We start from the raw sequence: 20,005 nt of genomic DNA on the forward strand, positions 1-20,005 counted from the left end.
AAATGAGAAACTCCTTATATAAGTAATATCTTTTTTTTTTTTTTAATTATCAGCACCCCCACATATCAATCCCGCACCCCCTTAGCACCGGGAGAGAAAAAATGCTGGCGCGGTGCCTGCTTACAGCTGTATTAGGCGTGTCTTTGGGTGCATGTGTATGTGATGACAGACAAACAGAGGGCTCTAAACATAACACTTAAACAATGACATCATATCCTGAAACATCATGTATTATGGGACAATTTGATACCAAACACGGCTGAAAAATAGCATAGTTAGTACTTCATAAACCGGAATGTCAAAATTCATGTTATGCTTTTTAGTTGCTAGGTTAACAGTAAATACCTTAAACTAACTTTTGTGATGTTTTCTGGTATTTCAAGCACCTTTTAAATGATGAAACATTTTAAAATAGCATTCTGTTGTTATAGAATTACCTGAAACGAGTGGCCTGGAACAGACAATATTTGCAATTTTAATTTCTGCAGGAACCATTCGAACAATCTTTTCTTTTGTGACTTTTCAAACATATTAACATATTTGTTTGTTCTAATTATTCCATGTTATTCCAACATCCTGTGGAACCTCTGGCAAGTGTTCTGGAGGTGACAAATCCGCAGGATGTCGGAGCCCAGAGTTTGAGAAGTTAGCATATAAACATTGGCTGACCATTTCCTTTTTATGGTAAATAAAGGTGATAAAGGCGTAACAGGAGCAAACTCTTCTTGGATCCTCCTGTTTCTTTGTTTCCGGTGGGAAGTGGGAGAAGGTCCCCCTGGGGGCATCTTTTTCATTTCACAGTGGGAGACAGACCTTCTGACTCCGTTGAATGGCGAGGCTAGTGTCTAGGTCAGAGTTCAACTTGGAGCATTTGATTCCCTACACGAGGAATCCGAATTAAATAATTCCCTTTTCTTGTAAACAGTTAACAACACTTAAAGCCGATTTAAGTTAATTTTGGTCGTTTTGCACATGCTTGACTTGCGGCGATGGCGCGTTTGGTGACAACATAATCTAACATGGCCGTTCGAACTAGAGTCGACATAATAATAATTAGAGCCTTAAAAGACATGGATCTATTGAAAAGAGTGGATGGATGGAGGCATAAATGTGCAGAAATTAACACGGACACATAGACTTATTAAACACACATGGAGATCAGCAAATGGAGCTGGCTTCACCGGACAGGTAATACTAAGACCCAGAGACAGAGTAAATGCGTCCCGATAATGCTGCACAGGTTGTAATATCACCAACTTCATCTATGTAACGGTTGTTAGAGCTAATATCTTTACCAGTAAACAACTATTTATTCCTGGTCATTGTTTTCTGGAGTTTTACTGGGCTTTATTAACCGTTGATTAGTTCATATCTCCTTTCCGCTCCGTGAACCAAAGTGTGTTATTGTCGAGCTGCTGCTTCAAAACTACAATCAAAATAACAGTGAAAACAGTTCTCATGTGTGGTGTTCTATGTTACAGCCGACAATAAAATGTTTGTTGTGATACGTTCGCCCCCTGTCCAATCAGAGCCTTCCCAACCCCCAGACCTAAAGCGGAATTAACTAAAGCCGAATAAACCGGTTTTTCATGTAAACCTCAGTTTGGGAATCACTGCTACCATGTAAACACAAAGCAGAACATTTTAATTCCAATTGATTTAATTCGGAATAACTAATTCCAAATTAAAAAACATCATGTAACCATGGTAGTTCTGAGAGAACTCATCTTTTAGTAACTCCGTATATTGATCATTTAAACCGTAAAAGCATAGCTGTCTATGATAAGTCCTTTCACCGGCTACACACACACACACACACACACACACACACTGAAGCGATGAAGTGATGGAGTGACCAAAAAGCGGCTCTATGTTCAAGCGACTCATCACAGGCGATTGAAGTAACTGCAGTCACGGGGGGGGGGGGGGGTTCTGTGCTGTACATACTGTGGAATTAAATCCTGGCAGCGCCACTGCCACAGATCATCTGAGAAGGTTTGAAATACTTAACTCAGCGTTTCAGAACTTGCACCAGGCCTCCACACAGCAGGATGCTTGCGTTAAAACTGAATACAGAAAGTATTGTTTTATGAACTTTTTTTGGGCTTAAATAATAATTAAGACAAATGATGTGTCTTTTAAGTGAGAGTTGGGAAACAGTGTTACTTACCTATTGTGGTATATGTGTTTTTATTGATCCCTGCAGGAAAAGTGCCATATTTTACTGTCAGGTGAGAGTTCAGACAAAGACTTCTCCGTCTTTGAACATTTAAGCTTGAGGGTGCTCTTCTGCTTCATTTTACTAACTAGATTCATCTTCACTTTGCCTTTATCTTGATACTTCATTAAAATGTAACCAACACTGTACACCTAATAACTAATGCTTAACACATCCGAAGGCAATTTTTGAAATTCACTCAACTCACATGTTATGCAGTCCATTGTCTTCCAGCTGCTTTGACATTTCAACCTTTAATAACAGAGACTGATGCAAGACTCTTGTACTTTTTCTTTTACAAGAGAACCTTCTTACAACCTGGACTGTTTCACCAGCTAAAAGTAGAAGAAAGGCTGCAGGCCAGTGATTTAGCCTGCATATTTCACAAGCTGTGGGTGTTCTATGCGCCAACATCTCTCTGCTATATATGAGCTCAATACATCTATAGAGGAAATAGCTTCACTGCACCTTTTTGCACTTGGACAGGGACATCTGACAGGGAAGTTTATTCCAGGAATATATATTCCCTTGAATATTTTCTGACTTACTTGTCAGTTTGTGTGTCAAGTCTGAGCAGTAAGAAAGTGTTTCTCTGCAGTAGCCAGATTTAACAGGCCCTAATCGCTTAAACATTAGGGAGATTCAATAATAGCTTTTTGCGGATAACCAATGTGCCCATATTGTCCGACACTAAATTTTTGAATTCCAATATTAACCAACCCCCTCCCCATCAACCTAGTTTTAGATCACATTATAAATATCTCCATAGAAATGAGGATTTAATGATGCCTCACTGGATGTATTCCACAAATAAGCATCATCAGCGCAAAAAAAGAATACTTAATAAACTCTAGTAATTCACAAAGACCCATATTTATTTTTAAAATGTCGTCTAAAAAAATATAGCACTTATTGGCGTTTCTATATTGTAAAATAAAATACACATGATTATTGCGACGATACAGTTGTGTACAAATGATTTTACCCTGAGCATTTTCTTTTTCTTTTTTCTCATTTACTAAACTTTATTTAAAATGAGCTTCTCCTGAGATTCATTATTGTCAAGTCTGAATCCATTAAAAAAAATTTAAATAACATGTTTTGTGAGTTCACCAATGTTTGATTTTAACATATTTCACGCATTTTGCAAATCCTACGAGGGCATGTAAAATTAGAAGCTAAAATATACAGACGATGAAAGTACATCAGGCCAATAAATTATTTCATTTATGTATTTATTTCTTTATTTTAGCCTCACAGAGTCCAAAAATAAAAATTCTGACAAAGACAAAGCATGAGCACAGTGTTTCTTCATTGAAACTGATAATGCTTGTCTGTATTTAGTACAGAAGAAATGAGTAATTATTGAGTTGCTGACTCAGACTTTCTTGCTGTTTTGTGCAAAAAAACCCAATGAAGCTCATGGCCCCTGATGTCATAAATATTTGCTCTATGGTTAGTTTGTGTTGGCCTCGCAGATTAAGCTCAAAGACAAACCGACGCTCGTTTTTCCCACGCATCTTCACACAGCTGGGTGTTTAAGAATGTATTACTTGAAGACAATTTCACCAAAGCCCCAGGAGAGCTCATGTGGGCACGTGGCTGTCACAAGCAGATACCAGTCTTTTTTCTGCCTGTAGTGACTCCTTATTCACATGAGCCTTAACAGTAGCTCACATCAGGATACAGGTGCAGCATAAAACGACCCCCCTAATTCCCCTTCTACCAAAATCTAAAAAATCAGCACTGATGTGCAAATAAATAAGCTTGTGTGAAAAGATGGTTCACTCTTCTTCTTTGTGCTGACGCAGAGATCAATGATGTGGACAGAATCTCATCCAATATTGTATCCAGACGTTACTCCTGACCATCGTGCAGCTGCAATCAACCACCACAGGTCAGGGAGTTGAGCCTTCTTATAAAACTAAAACACGCCTCGCTATTAATATTTACACAATAGGATTTAAAAAATAAAATGATGAACCAAACAGAGGGATTACAAGATTTGATTTTTAAATGTCAGACACTGGGAAAAAGCCTTTAAGAAGGATTAATTGCGCAAGAACATTTCTTCATGATATTTTTTTTAGTTTTACATTTATTGCTACCAGTACAAATGTACCAAGCCTGACGTCAGTTTATATTCTAGTTATTATAAAGTTTGAAAATTCAAGATTTACAGAAGAAAAATTAAACATTACAAAAATCCTTGACTGAAATAATTAATCTTGAATATTTTTTGTGACGAAAAATATGGTGTATTTAGTATTTTTTTTAGATGTTAGTTGTGCAGGAGTGTTGTAGACAAACACTTATTTTATGTAATTGTGTCCTTTTTCCCACATTAATTTTATGTTTTACCTTTTCGTGTGAACTTTTTAAGTCTATTCATGTTTTAACATCAGTTAAATTAATTGAAAAGGAGAACAAAGTGTTTTTTTGTATTTTATTTACTGTACATAAGAAATCCACTTTTTCACACATTCAACTGCGCTGACTTTAAGTTTTAAGTTAATCTTACATGTTTGAAAGCTGTACAGCTATTTAAAAAAAGACAAAATCTACATTCTTGAACATAAATAAACATCAGATCTATTGCACAGACGCTTGAAATGTCCACTGGTCCACTAAACTGTGTGAGAGGTTTCGGAGGTCAGCAGCAGACTGGACCTGTTTGTATCCCAGTAGAGCCAAAGTGTCGTTGCACAAAATCTGAACCGCTCTCACGATGTCAAAGCTGAGACGAAGCCTCCAACTCTCTGCTGTTTCTTTGGAGTTTCTGCTGGTGGAGTATTTGTAGTTCCACTCCGATAGAGAAGACACGTTACATTTGGTGTTCTTTGTGATCCACGTCCTTACTCTGTCCTCCATCTCTAGTCCAACAAACCTGTAGATTTCAGTGGCCTTGTCTTTTGGGTTAAAGGCCAAGTCTTCGTACCGCACCAATAGGTAACGCCCATGCAGCCACGCTGGTCTCTGGAGGCCTGTTTCTGCAGAGGCCATCATGTCTCTGCAGGTGCTGGTGATCTGTGTCAGGTCCACGTACCGAGGTTGCCGTCCTGTCGCGTTCCATATTTTCCAAGCACGAAACTGATCGCTGAAGGCTGTCATGCGTGATGCGAGGATGGCTCTTGGGTCTCTGACTAAGTGAATGATTCTCATGTCCAAACGTGGATCCTCGGTCAGAGTTTGCAGGTCCCGAACCTCTGGAATCCTAACAGTCTTTAAAGCTACGTGTCCCCTGGACAGACACGACAAAGAGGCTAAGGTGAGGTTCAGAGGCCCACATTTCTTTGGACACCAGGTTTCATCAGGTGGTTCATCAGCTCCCGAGCACACAGGTGGAGAACAGAGAGCATGGCTGGAGCTGCGACGGAAGAAAGAGTTTGTGACGTGATGCTGAGGCTGAGGACGGATATAGTTCTCCATGAAGCGAAGGTCGCAGGTGTACAGGTTGAGGAGGAGATCTCTGTAGGCTCCCAGCAGAACTCTGTGATCCAGAGTGCGACGCAGCCGGCTGCTGTAGTTGGTGAAGGCCTGCTGGACGTGGTAGAGGGGTTCAAACACATAGAAAACGTCAGGGTGTTGGTTGAGGAGCTGCCCAGTGAAGGAGGAGCCACTGCGTGTTGTGGCAAACAGTAAGATGTGCTTACGAGGCGTCACAATGGGAATCCAACCATCAGCACAAAAATCTCTCCAATGAGAATCTAAAGAAAGAACAAATTCACAAAGTGCATTTAGCACTCATAGCTCTTGACCAGTGGTTCCCAAACTTTACACAGTCCTGTACCCCTTCAGACATTTAACCTGAAGCCATGTACCCCCCATTCCTGCACACTTATGTAATGTCATATACAGTACATTGTATCTCTATAGTGAAATTTGTCTCCTAATTTTACCAATCCTGTTGAGGAATATAATAAAAAAAAATAAGAATATATCTTGTAAGGGTGTAAGAAAAATATTGATTTGGTGATATACAGTGAAATTTTACCGCGCAATTATCATATCGATCCAAAAAATGTCCAAATCTCTTTTATTTAATCTTGTTTTTTTTAAAAGAAAAAAACATTTCATAGCACGTTAAAGCCTGGTCACTAGGTGTCAGTGAACCACATCAGACCTTGTTAAACTGCTTCACTCCTCAATGCATTTTAGAGTGGAAGTCGATGGCACTTCATTTTCATAAAACATACAGGGCACTTTTATAGATGTATGTGGTTCCTTTTTTTAATTTAAGAACTTCACAGAATCAAAATCTGTTGTAGAAGCAAAAGTTAAACTTTTTTGAAAAATGTAATTTGACAGGTTGATGAACATACCACTTGTTTTTGATATTGGTTCCTGTATTTTGGACTACTGCAATTTTAAATTAGTTTAATTTAGTTTGTGATTTTTTATTTATTAAAATGTCACTTGTTCCCTGCAATGGGCGCAGGTGGGGCTTGAAAGTTCACCTTTGTTTAAAGTGGGAAATACCCAAAAAAGGTTTGAGAACATCTGCTCTTGACTGACCAAGAGCTTGTATGATTGTCTTCTGCTTCTTGACGAAGGCGGTCGCATTTTTCTTCTCCTGCTTTCCTCCCTATCTGCCCTTGCTGTCAGCTGTTGTCTCTCCATATTAATCTAAAACCGAAACTATGGAATTGGTCAGCTGGTCACTTAATGTTATTTATCAATTTTTTTCAATGAAAAGACCAGGCCAAGGTGAGCCTTGATGGAACTTTCCAGCTGGATACATGATGGATTTCTGGGATTCCAGGAAGGTCGTCTGTCTGTCACTATTTACCGTTGAGGACGTCGATATCTACATGATTGGAATCATGGTAGCATGCTGCTAATTGGAGCTGGTGGCTATCTGATCTATCGTAAAGTCTGTATTACGTTGGCAGCCGTTTTGGGAAGGCTGCCAGTCATCACTAAAGATTTGGGCAGGGCATTGAACTCAGACTATCATGAATTGATCTTGGAAAGAATGGAAGAATGTGTCGGCCAATTGTTTGATCCCATAATAATGGATTACTTTGACCAGAGACTTCAAGGCTACTGGAAAGAATGCTAGCCTGTAACAAAAACAATTCATTATCACCAATTGGTCTCCCCAACACGCTCAAGGATGTGGCCAATTTCACCGGGATGTTTACAGATGTGACTCTCTGTCCTCTTTCTCCCCCCTCCCAATCCCCTACTACCAGCTGAACTCTCTGCTCTGAACCATAACATCTGACTGTCTCAGAGGAGAGCAAAGTTTATTGAGTCTTTGCCTTCTCTGCTTTCGTTTTCGCCAGCCCTTTACCACTTTTGTAGCTGAGCGGATTTTTCTATGGTTCTGTACTTTGTTTCTCCTTTTGGAAATTCAGTTCATATTCTGATTTTTCCCTCTCACCTCTCCTTATGTTGTTTTCCTAAATACGGGGCGCCTCAAATGCTCTTGGCGACCCACAGTTCTCCCGTTCTTGTCTCCCATGTTATTTGTTACTGTTCTTCCATGTTCTCTTTAGACGGGATGATACTGAAATTTGTGTAAAGCACTTTGTGGTTTTTACCTGCGAAAAGCGCTCTTACTTACTTACTTACTTAAAAATTAAAAATGATTCATCATCCATTCAATTTATTTCTGAGTGAGCTATTGAAGCAAGCCAATAAAGTTTAAATGATTTAAAGAGTGAACATGCATGAGTTCAAAGCTTGTCTGACAGGCTACCAAAGAGGGGATCTCTAAATATAGCAACCACATAATTACTACTGATGAGGACTTGATTGCAAAGGGAATGTTAGTGTTGTAAACACCTTTTCAGAGCCCCATCTGGGCCACGAGATGGGATTAATGAAGATAAATTGGAAGATAATTGTAAACCAAATTATGCATATTTAATTTCTCTATCTAATCCATGAGGAATCCCCTAGTTTAATGATCACTTTTTCTCTCCCTTTCTCTCTGCTGCAACAGAGATAACTGTGTGCAGTATGATTCTCTTGCTGACCACATGAAGCTTAAGTACTTGCATTTAATTGGAAATGTGTATGCTCATATGAAGCAGAACGAAAAATCATTAGCTTTCCGTTATGGAACAATAAAGACTGATGGTCAGGGTTGCACCTATGTGGCGTCTGCTGTGGCAGTGGTACACCCCCCGGCAGGGTCCGGTCAGGGAGTCCCTCAGGGTGCGGATGGCCGTGTACTGAATCCCCAGAGATGCACAAACCAGCAGCAGAACCGTCTTCCAGGAGCACTCCATTCTTCCTCCACCCCTGATCTACATCCTTCATGCTGGCACCACAGGAAAGTAACAAAGAAACAAAACACATTTTGTTATTATAGGCTCCCACTGATGATCATCGGAGCAGCTTTGTTAGAGTAGTAGGACATTTTGCTCAATGACAGTTTTGCTTCTTAGTTATCTAGGGCAGTGGTTCTCACACTGAGGTCCAACAAACCCCAGGGAGACCTCGAGCAATAGCTCAGGGCTCCAGAAAATATAAAATTACACTGGGGCGAAAAAGTCTTCATCAGCCACCGATTGTGCAAGTTGTCCCACTTAAAAAAAATGAGAGAGGTTTGTCATTTTCATCGTTGGTACAATTCAACTTCACAATGTATGATTTTTAAATAATTCATTTGTAAATTCTTGCGTAAAATAGGTATTTGGCACCTACAAACAAGCAAGAATTCTGGCTCTCACAGACTTGTTACTTCTCCACTCGTTACCTGTATTAATGGCACCTGTTTGAACTTGTTATCTGTGTAAAAGACACCTGTCCACACCTTCAAACAGTCAGACTCCAACTTCCACCATGGCCATAACCAGAGAGATGCTAAGGATATCAGGGGCAAAATTGTACACCTGCACAAGTCTGGGATGAGCCAATCTACAAGAACGAAGCAGCTTGGTGAGAAGACATCGACTGTTGGAGCGAATATTAGAAAATTGAAGAAATACAAGATCCGTGACAATCTCTCTTGACTTTATTGGCCCACTGTATATGTTTTTATTTAAACAAACAACTACTATTAATGTTGTATCATTGCAAAAGTGTCAATTTACATATGGGGACCAATGCACCAATAAAACAAACATATTTTACACAGTATATGGATACTGGATATTACCCACTGCTGTATCAGTGTGAAGTGCGATGGATGTCTCTCAATGGCTATAAAAAGTAGTTAAAAAATGTTCAAATAAATGTTCACATATTGTTTATTGGTAATACATTACGATGAGTACACGTGCTCATTTCATTTCTGCTACAAAGATATTGAATTTTTAAGTTGAAACGTTCAAAGAATAGATTATTCCTGTGATATTTAGAGCAACAAATGCCAATACATTGTACTATTAGAACAATTACTTTGTAGCTTTAAAATCATATTTCTGAAATCTTAACAAAAATGTCTTTAAGAGGGAAATTTGTAAAAGCACTGCAATGGTTTGATAACATTTTGGACCCACGGGATGATCCTGGGGTTCTTCTTTTTGTTCTTGTTTTTTGGGGGTTTTATCATTTAATTCGATTAATTTTTTAATTTTGTAACCTGTGTCATGTTATAATGCCTTATGTGAATCACGTTAAATAAGTTGTGGCTGAAAAAAAAATAAACATAATACATGCAATTCTGAATCATTATAGTCTTAATCACACAAACATTAATGTAAATACTACAGTATCAATTTTCAACTCTGAAATGCCAAGTTCTGAGTTGCAGAGTACATTGCTATACCTTCACATTGTTGTTTCAGTTTCCAGTAAAAAATGTCCGGCCTCATAATGGGCACTCATGGAAATTAGGCCTAATTTAACCGTAAGGGGGTGTTTTCAGTGCACATTGTTTTTTGTGTTTGTAATAAGAAATGTTGCAACGAGAGATCCCACAGCTTGTTTGTGTTGGTCGCTTGTGATGCTGGAGGATTAGTTTCAAAATAGTCCCTTTTTTTTTGTAAGCAGTTAGCCGTTAATGTGCCGATGCTGTCTCAGTTAAAGTAAAAACATTAAACCGTGACTTGGTCTGCAAATTAGCTTTGCATTATCAGGCCCATGAATAAGTCATCTTTTACCCCCTGAGCTGTTGTAATATTGATTATTGTTCTCACTTTATCAAATAAACCTATCTGTTTATGTAGCAAACCTTAGTTTAATGGGGTTCTTTTCTACAAGCCGTTGGGGTAAATTTGCACGTGTATCCATCCGTCTTTGGTTAAGCAGAACGTATGAAACTGGCTGTGAATGAGATTCTTCAAACACCCTGAATGCACAATACAGTATATACACTACACATGTTCAATTTCTCAAGTGTTTCAGCCTTTTAGAATCCAGCGTTAATTTTAGACTAAAAACTTAGTTCATAGTTTTTGTTTGCTATATTTTTTTAAGTGACAATAACTACACTACGGCTATTTTTTCTAAAAAAAAAAAACTTGTGGATGAAAACTATGTCAAAATACATTGATATTTTTGTCAAATAATAACAAAACTATAATTTCGTCACATGGGACAAAATCCAATCAGAACTGATGTGATCATCAGTATTGAGCACATCCAATCTGTTACTAGATAATTCGTGCTGATATATCTGATCAATATCGATATTGGCCGATATGCAAGGCCGCAATATTGGTATCATATCGGAAGTGAAAAAGTTGTCTCGGGATATCCCTAATATTTACAAACATTAATACCATCCATTATCAGGTTGGTCAGTGGAAAATAAGGAAATAAAACATGTACAATAAGTGGCGATATGCACCTATTCAAGGTGGTCGCAACACGCCAAAAAGCAAGAAAGAAGAGGGATGATCAATGCTAAGTAAAGATTTAAAAAAAGGCATTAACTCTTGTTCTTTATATTTTAGTTGACTATATCTGTAACTGATTTAGTGGAATAAAATCTTAATGTCAGTTTAGATTACTAAAACTAGACTAAAAATGACATAGGACAAAATTTTGACAAAAACTAACACAAGCTAAGGCAACCGAAGGCCTGAAACAGATTTATTCATAATCTTAAGGCTTTAAATGATCTGTGTTATGGTTCAGGATCTATTTATTTACTTTTAAAAGATCCCTGTACAGAGAAAGAGAGCTTCTTTCTACCTTACAACACCGTGTCCAGTGTATATTGTTGCATAATTGCGTTTTTTCTTTTTTGTTTTTTTTGCATTCCTCACTTTTGGGTAATCAAGGCTCGGAGCCCAATGGAGAACTACAAACTAGGATAAATATAGCTGTCCTCAGAAGGATGAGTGGAGAAGTTGCCTTTGTACACGTCTCTGCTATGGGGCATGAATAAGCAAGGGGAGATGTAATTTTCCAAATGGACTGAGAAAAAAAGGTGCTGCCATCTAATTTGTCCCCATGCACCACAACCGATGAGAGGTAATCACATCACATCCCTCGGCAAAAACATGGCTCTCGATCACTGGGAGTGACTGTGACGAGGCAATGATAATCAAAACCTCAGGTAAATATACATCAGGCAACCGTCAAAAATAAACATTGCTTTCCTGTTTGTTTCTCCAACCTCTTTCTGTCACTCTGAGTGCCTCTCGTTCATTAATGATGTTTATGTGACCCTGGCAGATTCATATCCTCAGGAATGTATCACACAGAGCTTTTGATGTTCCATTAATCATAAACAGCTGCAAAGCAGCGACATTTACTCTGCGGGTGAGGGGGAAAGAAATCGAGGTTACATCATGAACTATTCCGTTTGAATACAGCTAAAAACATTCAACGCAGAATGAACTAATTTGGGGTAAAACTAAGTTTTTTTTCGCTGCTACTTACAGACAGACTGACACATTTAGAGACAAATTGTGTCTATTTTGATGACAGCAGTGCAGGATGATGAAGCACAGGGAGCAGATTGACTTTGAATTTTTAGTGTGAAGGGAGATCAGTGTTGCTCTTTGGCAGGCGATGTAATGTTACCATTTCTGCTGCACACAAAATGTTTTCCCCATTGCAAGTTATAATCTAATAAAGTGACAGTTTGGGTGCATTTTATGTATAATACGCTCTAAACAAAACCAAAACTGAAAGTTAAATGCTCGTTCTGCTGCACCTCTTGATGGACTACAGTCAGTCCATCCTGAAGCTGCCTGATGAAATATTAGAGCTGAGCAGCTGTTCCTGATGTGCTTTCGTTTTGAGTTGTTTCAAATCTCATTCCAGTCATAAAGATAATTCAAAGAAGCATCATCCTTTGTAAGATTTTCGCTGCAATTTTTATGGAATGCCTCATGTTTACACGTTAAATTTGCAACACGAGTACAGACAACAATGTTCGAAGTTACATTTTGGATATTTAAAAAATAACTAAACCCCAAAATCAATGTATTTGTGTATAGCGTAGTATTCTTTGATTCTTGTCCAACTCTTGACATTTTAGTTAAGTATTTTAATTTGGTTTATTTTGTTGTAAGAATGTAAGAGCAGTGACGTGCCGTCAGGGTAGGCAAGGTAGGCAGTGCCTACCCAAGGGTGAATTGATATTTTGATTATTTGTTTTAATTATAATATAATTATAAATTATTTATTTTTCCATTTCCAATAGCCTACAGTACCTATAAGTTTGAAAGTGTCCACATTTTGTGCGTTTCATAGCCCAAATTACTAAACAGTGCTATTTTTTAGAACAGCTGCAGTCTTTTTTTTAAATTTTTTTAACTCCGCTGTAAGGCAGAGGGAGGCCACGCCCCTTCCCAAAGGTACGTTGCTCTTCTGCCTCTGTTCCCATAGCGTGTTTTTACGAGTTTGCGCATGTGCAGTCAGGTTCCCAAGATGACAACCATTTACGTCCAAAGGCAGCGTAGAGAGCTGCCTTTGGACGTAACCGTGCTATGCTAAATGCTATACGTAAGTTCACAGTGCATTAGTTAATTGATGCCATGTGACCACTGCTGCTACGTTCTCTAGCGAGTGGGCGGGATAACACTACAGTGTGGATGGCAGCGCTAGAGACAATAGAGAAACTTTTTTTGAGGAAAAACGACAGGTTTTAAAAGATGGGAGACCAACACCTGAGCTACCAGAACTTCAGCAAAGGTAAGGTCAGAACATGTTTCATATTTTTCACAGTGAATGGAACAAAAGGAAGGATTGGCTTTGTGGATGCTCCTCACTGAGGCTGTTCTGAGTTGTTGTCTTTTTCTCCATGTTTCTGTGTTTCCAACACAAACAACAGATGCTGTCGTGTCATGAGATATATCTTGTTGGGAGAGTATGGAGGCTATGTTAAATAATTGTTTATGTTTCTTTAATGGTGTTTATGATATTGATTTTGTTAGATGGCTAAATGCTTGTTCATGTGGATTTTGTTGGGTTTTTTCTTTCTTATTATGAATTTTATATTTTGATAAGCGCATTAAGATGACTTTGTTCAAAATTGCTTTATACAAATAAAATTGATTGAATTGAATTGAATTAACACTTGACAGCAGAAACATATGAAATTGTCAATGGTGGTCTCGATTTGCAGCGTGCATACCCAACCCTAGTGGTCACGGCACGTCACTGTGTAAGAGTGACTGCCCTTTATGGGTTGAAACCTGGCTATTACAATCAAATTTTGCTATTGGCTGAGAATGGTGGTTTGTGATGTTTTGGTGGCTTCTTATGTCACGAACCATCATTGTTGGCCCCGCCCCTCCTATAAAGACTGACACCTGTCGACTCTGCAATCTGTGGGGAGTGTAGGTTGGATTGAGATAATTCTGAATAAAAAGGTATGCTAATTATTGAGTAGTTAGCACAGCGTAGCTTGTTCTTTGCAGATTTTAAAGAATATACTGAGTGTGTCTTAACTGCCTCAAGACCCCCGTCCCCAATCAAGGAAATTCTTTCTAAAGGTATACGACAGCCAAAAACTCGGGGTTTATTTGCTCTTTAAGAAACGTTTTTAGTTCATTCTTACTATGATTTCTTGAGTTTCTTCACTGTTTTATAGTTTTCGTAGAGATTGACAACATCAATATCTGCCATTGTTTTTCCAACGGCTTTTAATCCGTGAAAACACCAGAAATGTCCCTTTGTTAGTGTTTTTTAGGGACACACTGGTATCAGTAGAGGATGAGAATAACTTTTGATTGAAATACATGTTTGATTTAAAACTGTCAGGGATCGTTGCTGGCAGCTTTAGAGGGTAGTCAGTAAAATGTGTGCCACTATGAGTAAATCGGCAAGGTCGTAAACAAACATTTCTATACCGCTAATGCTAAACTAGCGTGTAAAAAAAAACACAAACAACTGTCTTTATCTAATTTCAACCCCCGCATACAAAAGGTGCGCTTTGTAATTCTACAGTGATTAGATAGAAAGGGGGAAAAAAACTCAGAAAATTGGACTCTCACTTGTTGGGAACCCACTTATTTGTTCAGTGCTCCTTTACAGAGCTTTTTTCTTTTTTTTTAGAAACAACTATCAATCTAAGAGCCTATCCATCCATCCTCCATATAGTGCACATTTGGCTGAACAAGACTCATCTTATAATTCCTCAGTGACAGGTTTTTTTTTTCATTTCCAGGCAGGATCAGGGTATCAAGCTCCTTGTGCTGGGCACCTTCCTTGCCCCCGTGAGAATGAAGATGCTTCAATAAATGAACGCAATGTAATTTTCTCCCTGGCTTATGGATTTCTACACATCAGCAGCAATAATAGACAGTCTGTCAACAGCTGGAAGGAAGCATGGAGGTTTCAGATGGTCTTAGCTGTTTTTTTGTTTCTTCTTTAGGTTTCCCATCATAACAATAGTGCTTACAAAGGATAAAAGCCCAGAGAAGGGATCAAGCAAAGATTAGCCTGTGTAGGGCTCATTTTCTTGTCAGGTTTTTTGGTTGTAAATTGACTGGGCGCAGACGTTGTGGCTGTGAAAATAAAATATCTAGCAGGGAAATCGTACCGGAGAGGTAATTGCCTGTGTGTAAAATAAAGGCAGCAACAGAGGTTAGAAGGTAGATGGACTGTGGGATTTGGGATGTGAGTGCTGAAGGGGATGGAGACAACCATTTTTTCCCCTATTAGAACACCATGACGTGTTCAAAAGTCCTTTGATTGAGGCTGTTTATTTAAGCCAAATTCAACTCTTATAAAAAAAACAAAAGGTTTATAATGGCAGTGAAACATGGTTGATTTCAAGCGTTTAGAAGATTGTCATCCTACTGTTTTTATTTCTATTTTTTTTTTTTTACCTATATTCATTATTGCTATCTGAATGTAAACCACACACACAGAGACACTCACAGTCAAACACACTGACAGCCATAGGCGGAGAACAGAGCCGATCCATGCACTCAGTGGAAATGCATCTGAGCTCGCGGCTACAGAGGAGCTCTTGTGATGGGGAAGAAAATGAATCTTGTCCTTCGTAATTCCTCCAGCACACAGACAGAGAAAGAAAAAGAAAAAGCTGAGAAAATGAAGCAATAGGTCAAGGCTTTGTGCGATCTTTAAAAATGGCAAACGTGTGTTATATGAAGTACTCGGCACGTGCTTCACATACGGACCTTAAACGCAGCTTTTAGATTCATTAATTAAAGACTTGAGTACCATAATAATATAAATTCTTGTCGTCACACATGGTTGAAAACAAGTGTGATCCTATATACACACATGGCTGACTGCTGAAGACTATTGTGTGATTATGAAATAAAGTTTTTACACAAATTTACAAAAGAACAGCAAAACCAAAGCTTACATGTATACATGCACACACTGATAATGAAGTAGTAGCTGAAAAGTATCACATGGTTACTATAAGATGTGACTTTCAGACTTAGACACAGTGGTGATAAACATATTTGGTTTAGTAAATACGCAGACACAAAACAACACATTTTTCTATCATGAACAGTGTAAATCTTCACATAATGACAGAGTGGATTCATTTGCTCTCATGTGAAAAATGCACAACAAAGAAAGGCTGAGAACAAATGTATCTTCTTACCATCAGCGCTGTGGATGTCTATCTGCCGCTCCATCTCCATTCTCACACGCTGCATTTGTAAAAGCGTGTGTGTTTGTGTGTGAGAAAGAGAGAGGAAGAGAGAGAGAGAAAGAGCGAGAGAGAGGTGCCGCCGGTGTCCACACTTGGATAGAATTCAGCACTGAAGCTGCAGCACCATGGATGGAGAGCAGCGGCTGAGAGAAGAGGAGGCAAGTCTCAGGCTACTGGAGCAGCATATCCAGACTGGATGGAAGCAATTAGGATTATTATGTGGCATAAATACTAAGATGGCAGTGACTTTCGGTAAAAGCGTTCGTTATTAGGATTTTATTTGCATTGCAGGTAAAAGCAGACGCTCACTGAATAGACAAAAGCATTTTTATTCTTCCTGTTGTACATTCGTTTCTTATTGTTTAAGGTTAAGCTTCCATATGAGCTGCTACAAACATTGGAATCAAAGGTTGATGGGCTGTAGTTAGAGGCATGGAGTGAAATCTGATTGGACACCTCCAGTGCCATCCCAGGTAAATGACAGATAACTGCACATCAACACAAAGATGTGTGAAGGCGATAAGAGTAAATAAGAAATCCAAAGAGATATACTGTATAACAATTGTATATATATATGTTGAGAACTACTATTAGTTTTGCATCCGTGTCCAGATAAATCAAAGCCTACACTTTGATTGGACACACATTATGGATGTCAGTCTCCATTGATTTAAAGAGTAACTAAACTCGGAGGTTTGGCTGACGTGTGTCGAGGCTGGAAATTAAAAACATGTCTTGTTATAGGAGTTAAGACACGCCGTCTATACTATAAAATCTCCAAAGAACAATCTATGCTATGCTAACTACCTACTAAATCAGTGGTTTCCAACCTTTTTGAGAAGGTAACCCTAACCCTAACCCTACCACCTCCACTTCCTGGCTAAATTTGAGGTTTGATTGAAAAATTTCTTCACGAGCCACCGTTGCACATTGCTTGAGTGGCACACGTGCGTTTGTGTGATTTGGAACTTTGCAATACTTACCTTTCTTTTTTACTAAGCCTAACCCTCATCCTAATCCTATCCCTCACCCTAACCCTAACCCAAACTGCTACCGCCCCTACATCCTGGCTAAATCCGAGGTTACATTAAAAAATTGCTTCACCAACCACTGTCGTACATTGCTTGCGTGGCACTTGTGCGTGGTTTGCGCTTGTACTGTACCCGCGGGTGCAGCGTGATCACTTGTTTATGCCAACTTTTTCATTTTACTTTTAATCATGTTTTTAATGGAATGTAATCATTAACTATATTGGTAATCATGTGGATCAGAGTTATCATGTTGTGGTGTGTGTTTTTTTTTCACTTGTCCTCACATGCTGTCAAAGGTCAACACTACACAAAGTGCAATTAATATCAGCAATAGTCAGCAATGCATGTTTTGTTATTGCAATGAAAATAATTAATTTATTTTATTGCTTAAATGCGACCATCACCAGCCCTCCCTAAGGAAGGGGAAGAAAAATTTTATTACAGGGAGGATATAAAAAGGGAGAGCAGTGTAACACCTAGGTGGAGGGGGAGGGGGAGGAGGAAGGGAGCAGGGCGCAGGGAGGAGAGACTCAAGGAAGGATATAGAAAGGGTGGGGAAGAATGGATTATTTTACAGTGAGAGTGAGATGTGAAGTTGTAGTAGAACATTTTGTGCTTATTATGTTGTGTAATCAAGCCAGTCTGGTGACAAGTGTGAAGCTTAGCTATAATGGTGGTGGCTGTACACAGAGGGGAGGAGTGAGTGGTAATACCTAAAGCAGGTATTTGGGAACAACGTGTCTAGAGTTTTAAACCACATCCAAAGGCCAGTGCATCATAGACCAGTGTATGTGCAAAAACCGCTACTGCAAACCCAGGAGCCGCCCCGTGCCCGCAGATACAGCCAGGCCAGCAGAAAAAGTGGGGGCCAAGGAGCCCCAGGCCACCCCCCCACGGCTGAGCAGCTCCCCAGATGCCCCTGAGATCCCAGGCCGAGAAGCTGCCACAGCCCCCAACACACACATTCGAGAAAGCCCCAAGGAGCCAAGCACCCAGCGAATCCCGCCACCGACCTCAACCCCCAATCCCAAGGCCCCCCGCAAGCATCTCCCCCCACCCACACACACCCCCGCACCCAACCCCCCAAGGGGAGGGCCCAGAGCCAGCAGGGACAAGACCCAAGGCCAGACGGACTCGGAGCGGAAGCAGCACAGAGAGCAGCCCCTCCAGGGACGACAACCACGCCCATAGCCGCCTAGGGCACCAAGGGGATGTTGCAAGTTGCCCCACCGGCACCCGGGCGCAACGACCGAGCACCCCAGAGCACGCCAGATTGCCTTTTCTTGATGCTGCCCGCGCAATAAGCCCTATCCAGTAGTACTGGTAGTTTGTGGAGAAATTGCTTAAAAAAAAAAAAAAAAAAAAAAGAAAAATGCCTCAAAAGGAACTCGGAATAGTTTTTAATAATTTGTTAAATCTGTCCACGTATCCCCTGCAATGTGCTCGTGTTCCCCTAGAGTACACATACCCCGGTTTTGGAACCACTGATCTAAGGTATCGTTCAATTGCAGTTTGTCAAAATAGGGGCCTGGGAACAACATCTTCCATCGGGACCCCACAAAGCCAAAAACATGAGAGGTCTGTAATTTTCATCACAAGTACACTTCGACTGTGAGACAGAATGTGAAAAAAAAAATCCAGGAAATCACATTGTATGGTTTTTAAAGAATTTATTTGTAAATTATGGTGTGAAATAAGTATGTGGCACCGACAAACAAGCAAGAAATCTGGCTCTCACAGATCTGTTACTTCTTTAGAAGAAGCTCCACTCTTTACCTGTATTAATGGCACCTGTTTGAACATGTTATCTGTATATAAGACACCTGTCCACACCTTTAAACAGTCAGACTCCAAAGTCTACCATGGCCAAGACCAGACAGTTGTCTAAGGATGCCAGGGACCTGCACAAGTCTGGGATGAGCAATTTATATTTGACAAAGTGGAAGTAGATTATACAGTTGTTAAAGATTGTTTTTTTCGTTTGAAAAAGAATAATAATTGAAAAAAAAAAATCAAAATGTATTTATAATCAGTAATTATTTTTTTTCTCAACTACTTGACATTTCAGGAGAACTCATTTAAACTCCAGGCGACCCCAAGTTTGAAAAACACTGTTATAAATACTCATTATACCTCTCTATTAACCATTCTCTCCATCAAATCTGCTCACTATAGATTGCACAGTCCACAGGTGTTAGTTTTTATGGAGGGGCATGGCCAATAGTGATGGTTCGTGACATAATAGGCCACCAAAATGTCACAAACCACCATTCTCAGCCAATAGCAAAATTTGATTGTAATAGTTGTTTTAACCCATAGAGGGCAGACACTCTTACATTTTAAAAAAGCAGTAGACCCCCACACCCCTGAAAAAAAGAGCAAACGGGTCAGAAAAAGGATGAATGGATGAAATGTCAAGAGTTGGACTACATCAATAAAGAACACTACATCATACCAAATACATTTGTTTTCACCAGAAAAAATGTGGTTTTAGGGTTTAGTTACCGCTTAAAATTAAAATGTGGCTTACAACGTAATACAGAGGCTGTCACTATACTTTGATACAATGATGTAAGATTTTTTCACATTGTCATTCACAGTGATGACGTTTCTCCTGTTTTCGTATTTCTGTGCATTTTAGTTCAGATTTTACAGGATTATTTTCCCGAAAGTTGTCTGCAGATTCACTGTAATATCAATAGTTTTTTCTTGATTTTTTTTTTTTTTATTTACCTTTTTTTTTTGCTGCTACTGGCCTCGGGA

The 20,005-nt window shown here is 39.3% G+C and overlaps 1 protein-coding gene across 1 annotated transcript; it reads right to left on the reverse strand.

The window, feature by feature from the left end:
• Positions 1-4,810: 4,810 nt before the first annotated feature.
• Positions 4,811-16,295, reverse strand: LOC114464255 (carbohydrate sulfotransferase 1). The gene is made up of 3 exons (XM_028448305.1): positions 16,161-16,295; positions 8,319-8,489; positions 4,811-5,925 (listed from the first exon to the last, which is right to left on the reverse strand). The coding sequence occupies exons 2-3, from the start codon at positions 8,455-8,457 to the stop codon at positions 4,811-4,813; spliced, it is 1,254 nt and encodes a 417-aa protein (XP_028304106.1). The 5' UTR covers positions 8,458-8,489; positions 16,161-16,295.
• Positions 16,296-20,005: the final 3,710 nt, after the last annotated feature.

Source organism: Gouania willdenowi, chromosome 6 (assembly GCF_900634775.1).
Source record: "Gouania willdenowi chromosome 6, fGouWil2.1, whole genome shotgun sequence".
Taxonomy (NCBI): Eukaryota; Metazoa; Chordata; class Actinopteri; order Blenniiformes; family Gobiesocidae; genus Gouania; species Gouania willdenowi.

What these genes read in the sequence shown, in the direction of transcription:
- LOC114464255 (XM_028448305.1), bottom strand. Translation starts at nt 8,457, where the DNA reads ATGGAGTGCTCCTGGAAGACGGTTCTGCTGCTGGTTTGTGCATCTCTG. An exon ending in CCACAGCAGACGCCACATAG is followed by an intron (nt 5,926 to 8,318) that starts GTGCAACCCTGA and finishes TTCTTTCTTTAG; the next exon opens with ATTCTCATTGGAGAGATTTT.